Source organism: Triticum dicoccoides, chromosome 5B (genome assembly GCF_002162155.2).
Source record: "Triticum dicoccoides isolate Atlit2015 ecotype Zavitan chromosome 5B, WEW_v2.0, whole genome shotgun sequence".
Classification (NCBI taxonomy): Eukaryota; Viridiplantae; Streptophyta; class Magnoliopsida; order Poales; family Poaceae; genus Triticum; species Triticum dicoccoides.
This window is the reverse complement of record NC_041389.1, coordinates 602,993,510-603,001,925: the sequence shown is the minus strand read 5'-3', so window position 1 is coordinate 603,001,925 and position 8,416 is coordinate 602,993,510. Positions and strand designations below refer to the sequence as shown.

At 49.5% G+C, this 8,416-nt stretch overlaps 1 protein-coding gene and 1 pseudogene across 1 annotated transcript; both read left to right on the top strand.

The window, feature by feature from the left end:
• The window catches only part of LOC119310243, a 6,990-nt pseudogene extending 3,138 nt beyond the window's left edge, over positions 1-3,852 (top strand).
• Positions 3,853-6,100: 2,248 nt separating this feature from the next.
• Positions 6,101-7,504, top strand: LOC119306290. The gene is made up of 3 exons (XM_037582553.1): positions 6,101-6,230; positions 6,476-6,625; positions 6,827-7,504. Exons 1-3 carry the CDS (start codon positions 6,156-6,158, stop codon positions 7,358-7,360), a joined length of 759 nt encoding a protein of 252 aa, XP_037438450.1. The 5' UTR covers positions 6,101-6,155; the 3' UTR covers positions 7,361-7,504.
• The last annotated feature ends 912 nt before the right edge of the window (positions 7,505-8,416 follow it).

Below are 8,416 nucleotides of genomic sequence, written 5' to 3'. Positions count from 1 at the left end.
GACTCTCCAGCCCCACAGGTGCCCTATTGGGCCGACCCATGTGTGGGGCGGGGTGCGCCCTATATTTTTTCGTTTTCGTGTTTTACTTTTTTTTGTATTTTTGTTTTATTCTATGTTAAATAATTTGGCATAAAAAAACTTCTAAAAATTTAAAATAACTGCAAATTTCTAAAACAGTTCTTCAATTCAAAACAAGTTAACGATTTAAAAAGAATGAACATTTTTTAATTTTAATGAACATTTCTATGAGCATTTTTAATACTGACGAACAACTTTTTGTATTTGATGAACATTTTTTGACCTTGATGAACACAATTTATATTCAGGAACATTTTTAGAAAAATGATGAACACACTTTTTATTCAAATGAACAAATGTTGAATTTGATGAACAAAATTTGTATTCCAGAACACTTTTGTGAAAAAAGATGAACAATTTCTTATTCAATGAACAATTTTTTAACTTGATGAACATTTCTTTGAAAACAGTGAACAAAAATAGAATTTGATGAACATATTTTTAGTTCGATGTACAAATTTTGAATTTTGATGAACATTTCTTAAATCCGATCAACATTATTGAATTCTTGATCATTTTTTAACATGGCTGAAGATTTTTGTTATTTTATGAACAAAACATTGTTCACGAATTTTCCACTGGAGATGAAGAAGAAAAAACGGAGATGAAGAAACATTAAAGAAAAAAAGAAAAAACTGGAGGACCTCACGCCCGACATGGGCTAGCCCAGTAGGCGCACAAGGGAGCAAGGGGGCGCCCTATGCACCATATAGAGTCCCGCGGGTTAAAAGGTGGATCTTATTGACGCGCGTGTGCGTCCTTTATCAATTTTTATGTTTGGTTCCTTCTTTCCTTTTACATTCTTTTTTCAAAAAAAAATCATGTTTTCTTCTCTTTATTGCATATTATATAAAAATTTCACCGTTTATTAGAAAAAGAGATAAGTATATTTTTCGTCTCTCAACTCTCGGCAGAGTCTAGATTTGGTCCTTCAATTTTAAAACCAGACAACTTGCACCTTGAACTTTTCAAACCGGACAAATTTCGTCCCTCATCCCAGCCAAAGCGGTATTCATGTTAAGTCAACATGGTTTTGACCAAATGCAGCCCCGTTGGCAATTTATCTCTCTGCTACTCAGATCATCTTCTCCCCTTTACATCCTACCTAAGGCTGACATTTCGTCGACCAGTTGGTGTGCGCTGCTCGTTCGGGCCGCCTGCGCTCCTGGGCCACTAGCTGCTTTGCAGCCACATCCTGCTACCCCCTTTGCTCCTAGGCCTCTGCTATCACCGTAGGTTCCTGCAAAAGGACGCCCAGATGAACTGAGCATCGCCAGGTGAGTGCATCGCCGCTCCGGAAGGTCACCGCCATGCGCCCTGTGTCCAGGGACGGAGCCCCGCTGGAGATGTCTTTGGCCGAGCCCCTCCCGCGGGCTCGTGCGCGGGCCGTGGGCTCCCGCGCGACCTCGGCACCGCCTCTACACCAACCACGCACGTGCCTTCCCGTGGTGCCCGGCCTGCAGTCTCCATGGATGTGTTTGCATAATCCAGCTTGGGGACCGACACAGACCTCCTGCTTCTTCTCAGTGCTCAACCTTGAAGCTGCTATGACAGCGATAGCGGGGCGCTCTATAGCAATGCGCGCCTCTGCTGGGCAGCCCGCCGGCCGCACTCGTCCACACACCGAGATCCATCATCGGTGCCACTCTCCTGGTCATCGTGGCCGACTGTGGCCGACTGCGCTTGGCTTCCGGTGGCTGTTGGCGTCCTCTGGACGGGGTGGCGAGAGCGAGAGCATAGGAGAGGAAGCGAGATCGAGGCGAGGGTATGAGCTCGGCGTCAACGTCGCGGGCAGCACAACGGGGAACACACGCTGGATCGGCCTTGCGGACGTCGCCAAGGACCAGATCCACCTCGGTGGAGGCCTCCATGCCCACGTCCTTATCTTGCTGCTGGACGCGCGGCCACGGCTCGGCAAAACGAAAATCCTACACTTACGGAAGGGCAATGCTACACTTACCTAAAGATTATTACGTACCTTACGTAATAGCCAACATGAAGAAGCAGGATTGGATGTAAGAGGATTGGGGGGCCCACCCCCTGAAAATCAGGGGGGGGAGAGAATTATGGTTAGGAGGGTTACGTTACTTTACGTAGCTTTGTTCGTAGATGGAGCATTATTTTTGAAAGGAGTAGATGGAGCATTATCGCTTACGGAATGCTTGGCAAAATGTCTACCTGAGATAGAATGAGAAGGAAGAAGATTCGCTAGGGATTGCTACGTGGACATAGACCCAATCAAAACCACAACCACGTCTTGTGAAACCGCTTTCAGGCACGAGAGGGACTTAACTTGTCCGGTTTCAATAGTTCGGGATGCAACTTATCCAGTTTTAAAGTTGAGGGTCTAAATCTAAACTATGTCAAGAGTTGAGAGATGAAAATCATACTTTTCTCTTAGAAAAATGTTCAACACATCTGTATCTTATCTATGTTGGTTGTCGAAAAATCTATGCTGGCTGTGCTTATCTAGATCGAATAACCACATTCATAGGTTTGCAAGCTAGACTTGCACAAACAGGTTGGCCCAGGAGGCGCGCGCCATCCTCTAGTATGCATTATGCCTGGCCAAACCTCTATGCCACTCGTGTAATGATATGTCTGTACTCGCTTCACCACATGAGACTGCCAAATGGCCCTTGTTGTAAAGAAAAGTAGTGACCTGTGCGACAACATCAGATCAGATATATGTACAGGACGCTGGTTATATGTATACCGAAACATAAATGCAATGGACCGCCAATTATGTTTCTCCGTGCTGTGGCTGTTTAATTGCCATCTCTCACACTGTGCGATTTAGAGCATCTCCAGCCGCACCCCCAGAACGGTCTTCCGAGGCGCTTTTTTCGCGCCGGAGCCGAAAAAAGGCCAGGTCGCGTTCCAGGAGCCGAAATCAGTGTCGGCGGATCCAGGCCGAACCCGGCGCGCTGGGGGCGCCCGGGGGCGCAGGGGCGAGTGGTTTTGGCGCGAACCATCCGCGGGCCCGCCGAGTCAGCGAGACGGGCGCTTCGTCACCCTCATCGTCTCAGTTCCCGTGGGAATCAATGCCAAGGCTGCCGCCGCCGGTCAGCCTTGCCATTAATTCCTCACGGGCGGCGCAGCGACGCTTCCCCTCCCGCCACGCGTACACACGAGCCCAGCTATTTAAGCCGCCGGTCTCCCTCGCCTCTAGCCACACCAGCCCAGATGCCGAGCTCTCCCTCTCCAGTGCGCCGCCGCCGAGCCCTCCCTCTCCCCGTGCGCCGCCGCCGAGCCCTCCCCCTCCCCTCTCTTCCTCTCCCGACGGCCGCACGTTTCCCCGGTGACTCTGCGGCGGCCAATGGCTTCGGCCGCCGCTCGCTCCACGAACAAGAGTCTTGGCTCCTGTTCGAGGCCAACATCCCGACGCCGTCGGACATGCGCGCCGGGCCGACGGGGTGGAGGCTGAGCAACGGGGGAGTGCTCGTTCCCCTGTTGCCCGACGCCGCGGCGTGCCCCCACTACTTCGCCGCCGAGGTCGAGCTCGTGCGCGCCTCCCTCACCGACGAGCAGCTCGCCCTCCCCCAGTACGCCGCCGACAACCACACGGCGTGGGCGGAGTACTTCGCGCGCCGTCAGGAGCAGCGGCTGGTGTCCACCAACGGGGCGCCGGTGGTGGGCGGCACGAAGAACAGTGAGGGGCGCCACGTGTGGTGGGGCGTCCCCGGCCGCACGCTCGAGGGCGTGCTGGTGCACCTCGAGGGCGGCAACAACCCGCCGTTGGCATATCTCCCGGCGGCCCCGACCCACCGCTGACGCGCCGGACAATGGCTGCCCAGGAGGTTCGTCACTCCCTCGTCTTCCTCCTCGTCGCGATCTTCTTCCCACTCCTCTGGCTCTCCGGCGCTGCTCGGCGTCAAGGCCGAGCCCGCGGCGGAGACGCCGCTCGGCCGACGCACTCGCAGCGCCGGCATCGTCATCAATGAGGGCGGCCGACGCGCCTCCTCGTCGGCTCCTCCACACTCCGTCAAGCCGAAGACGGAGCCGGGGCTCGCGCCGGTGAAAACGGAGCCGAGGCTCCTCGCCGTGAAGACGGAGCCCGGCGACGCTGAGCTCGACGACGACGCGGCCCTGAAATGGGCGCGCAAGGACTTCGTGAGGATGGAGCGGGAGCACCAAATCGCCGCCCTGAGGCGCTTCGAGCAGCACCGCCGGGGCTGCGAAGGAGGAGTCGTCGTCCTCGTCGAGAGCGACAAGGACGACGCGCCGCCGCCGCCACCAGTTCGCCACGGTGACGCCGGGCAAGGGACCAGCAGGGACGGCCGCGTCAAGGAGGAGAAGGCCGCCGCCGACGACGGCGGCGACGATGGCCGCGACGACGGCGACTACTCCGCTTTCAGTGATTTCTTTTTTAGTTTATATTTGCTATGTAACGCGTCGCGAAACAATATATGCCAAAGTTTGCCGAAATTTAGATGTGTTTTAATCGTACTTCGCCGAACTTGTTTTATTTAAAAGAAATTCAGACGCGCTTAGGGCGGCCCTGGGGCCAACTCGTCCCCAGGCCATTTTTTTGCGCCGGCTCGTCCCCAGGCGGCGATTTTAGGCGCCTCCTAGGGGGCCAACGGCTGAAGATGCTCTTATGCCCATGCTATTTGTTGCACATTTCTCTAATGTCTTGCAAAAAGAAATTAGGTAAGAGAATGGTACCAATCATTTGCACTGTAACATACCCTTGTAAGTTGTTATCATTGTCCTCCTCATTTTCGTACGGATCGAGCGATGGTAATTGCCTTCTTTCGGCAGAGAAATAAAAATGGATGGTTGATGACAACGGCGCTGCATCGCAAGTTTTAATATCTCACCACCTATCTACTATGCTGAAAAAACTTGCCGTGTCTCTTCTTAAAGAAAGATAACAGCCAGAAGAATCTTTAATCAGTGATCCATTTCGCCTAGCAGAATAGGCAAATATAAGTAAAATTAAATTTATGCCTTGCTTGCTTGTTTCTCTGTACTACATTGTCTGCATTTGCAGCAGGTCAACTTCTGTTAGTGGGTATATTATTTTGCATTGTTTTGTAGCCGTGTTGTTGTTTTAGTGGTGATGCAATCAACACGTGCCATGTTTCCTAAGTATTCTATAGAGATGAGAAGTATGTAGGGATCGAAGAGGATCTGAGGGATTCTGGGCTCGCTGAAGGCACTGGCAAGTGGCAACTGGGCCAATGTGGATGACTTCAAATGGCTCAGGGCAGTGCAGTCACCAAACTGGTGTTTGGTTCCGGAGGAAGAGCGTATGCTGATTGCCGACATTTCAGAAGTTCCGAAACGGGAGGATTGCAACTCAGCTGCTCCGGAGGTTTTGCTCGCAGTTCCAGTTTTGGATTAGCATTCTGGACTGGTTGAGTATTGACTAGATCGACGACGCGCCTTGGCGCGAGGGTGCCGGTCCAACCGACATGGCGAAACAGCGGAAGATCAAATCGCATGATGCATTAGGAAGGCAAGTTTAGCACATGTAATAGAAAAACCGATTGTTCATGGAAAAGAACAAACATTTCAGGAGCGTAACACCATCGAGTTCAACAAAGTCATGAGATTACAAATAAAAACTAACCGGCCGCAGGAGTAAGGCAACATCAAGTTCAATGCAGCCATGATATTCCAAAAGCTAATTAGTTGACATTAAGTTCAGTAGTATAAGTAGGAACATTAGAGAGCAAAAGCCAACACAATGGCAGTGGATGGAGTGAATAGCAAAAAACTACCACATTATGGGCTATCGTTCCGAAAAACTACCGTTTTTTTTAATTTTTCAAAAAACTACCACAAAAGTGGTTGGCTGTTCCAAAAAACCCAAGTGGCCGAACGGTTAAGTTTTAACTGGGGTTATGACATGTGTGGCCCGCCCGTCAGGGTTTTGTCGGCCACAGTGCTCACGGCGCGCGGGTGACGGCCGTTAGGGCGCACGGGCCGTCCCGACCAGGTCAAAACGGATTCGGCCCTCACTCTGTCTCCCTCGCGCTCACTCACTCTCACTCTCCCCCCTCGCTCTGTTTCCCCTGGCCGAGCTCTCCATCGTCGCCGACCACCGCAGTTCCTCGTCGCCGGCCAGGATGCCTTCTTGGAATGATGGGGATGAGAGCTCCGACGACAGCATGGGGGGCAACCTGATGGACATGGAGTACTTTGTAAGCCTCCTCCTCCTCCTCTCTGTCATTATCTAGGGTTAGGGTTAGGGTTGAATCGATTTGGGAATGAGGGTTGATGAGCTGTATATTTGTATGGATGGGTTTGTTTGGTTTGGTTATCTATTAGTTTTGATCTAGGGTATGGATGGCACTGTGATGTCTGATCTGACCTTGAGCAAGGCAAAGCTTGACTCAAGTTGAACTAGTTGATGCATTGGTTCTGATCTACCTTTTACTGCATGTAGGACACACCTGACACCATCCCTGAGCCACTCTGGTGTGGTGCTCCCATGGAGGAAGTTTCCAAGTGTACTCTGCACCATATGAAGCCTAGGAAGTGTGTTGCTTTTGAAGGTGCTAACACTGGGAGGAGGTTCTATGGATGCCCTGTTCAGGTGAGTAATTGAGTATGCTGGGTGGATTCAGTTATGCCTAGTGGATTCAGTTATGCCCAGTGGTTACTGAATTTGTACATTAACTCTGTTTGAACTGAATTTAGTACTGAATTTATGGTTACATGTCCTCCTCTTTTTGAATTGAAGTTAGAACTGAATTTATGCATTTTCTGAAGTATGTGTTCTCTGATCAAACTACAGGGAGGTGTGAATTGTGGTGTAGTTCAGTGGGTTGATCCTGCCTGGCCTGATGTACTTAAGAACTGCCTCATCAAGTTGTGGGAAATGTTCCATGAGCAAAACCTTGGAAGGATTCAAGACAAGCATGCATATGAGGATGAGGTTGCCAAGTTGAAGAAGGACTATGATCATCTCTGCACTGAGTATCATAAAATGGTTGATGATGTTAGCAAGATGTTTGACTGGCAGGATGGTGTTGGCAAGATTGACTACCAAAAAGCAATGGATGCTGAGAAATTTGAGAAGCAGAAGGAAGAGCTAGAGCTGGAGATGAAGATGGAGAAGCTAAGGCTAGCAAAAGAACAGAGGTGTATCCTTCAGGCCCAGGCAGACATAATTCACAACACCAGGAAGGCAATGAAAGAGATAAAGGTGGACAGGGATCTTCTTGCACAAGAGAAGACAGAGCTTGAGAAAGTAGTTGCTGATCTGCTGAATGCTGGCCATGGGAGCAAGGAAAAGCTTGAGAAAATCAAGGCCATACTGGAGGCTTGAAGATTTGGACAATGGTGGTTAAGTAAGTAAGGTGGCCTACACATATAACAGGCCTTGCAAGATGATGGTAGGAGTATATTTTGTGCAGTCCTATATGAACTGTTTAAGTTATGGTAACTAGAGTGGTGGAGAACCTTTGCTAAGTCTGGCTTATGTTATTGTACTGTTAAAAACCTATCTATCTTAAGTAATGTAGTGAAGAACTGTTTTATTTCTTTAGGTTGTTTTCCTGAAAGTAGCAATGTTGAACTAGTATATTTTTGGGCCTAAAACCATTATGTACACATTGTGGGCCTAGACTGGGCTGTTTTATTACTCCACCTACCTACCACCAACCATTAGTAGTCTATAAAGCCCACCCCTAGAGTGAAACCGCAGTCAATCCCCCATCCCCACCCTTCTCAACCCCCCAGCCGCCAAAGAAACCCTAGAATCCAAGGGAGAGATGGATCCTGGAGAGGTCATAGATGTAGAAGAAGAGGTGCCCAGGCAAGCCAGGCGCCAAGATGCAAGGAGGAGGGCGAGAAGGCAACTTGCTGAGATGATCCTTGCAGCACGCAACCGCAAGGACATAGAGCAATTCCTGGAGGCATTCCCCCCTGGTTCCAACCCTAGTGATGATGATATCATCTACTGGGCAAGGAGGAGGGCAAATTTCCATCCCTTTCAGGTCACTAGGCATAGGTGGACTAGGATTCTGTACCCATTATGCTGTTGTTATGTTTCTGTGTTCCTAGATCTGTCTTTCTATCTATGTGATGTTTGAAGTTGGTGTAAGAACAATGTTGAATGAGCTATGTATGTGATGAATCGAGTTGTCTATGATGCAATGCAATGCAATGTTGAATGATCTATATTTGTATGTATGAATGAATTGATCAGGTGATCTTGATGTTTTAAATTAGATATGTTATGGTTTGGTCAGATGGCCAAATCTTGTTGTTTTAGGTTTGATCTCTCTTAGGGTTTGGTGCCTAGATGGGCAAATCTTAATGTTTTAGCTTTGATATGTTAGGTTTTGGTCCTAGATAGCCACTTTAGGATTGGTCGACAAGT

Coding starts and splice junctions, on each gene's coding strand:
- LOC119306290 (XM_037582553.1), top strand. CDS start 6,156: ATGCCTTCTTGGAATGATGGGGATGAGAGCTCCGACGACAGCATGGGG. Junction 6,231..6,475: donor TGATGGACATGGAGTACTTT/GTAAGCCTCCTC, acceptor TACTGCATGTAG/GACACACCTGACACCATCCC. Junction 6,626..6,826: donor TCTATGGATGCCCTGTTCAG/GTGAGTAATTGA, acceptor ATCAAACTACAG/GGAGGTGTGAATTGTGGTGT.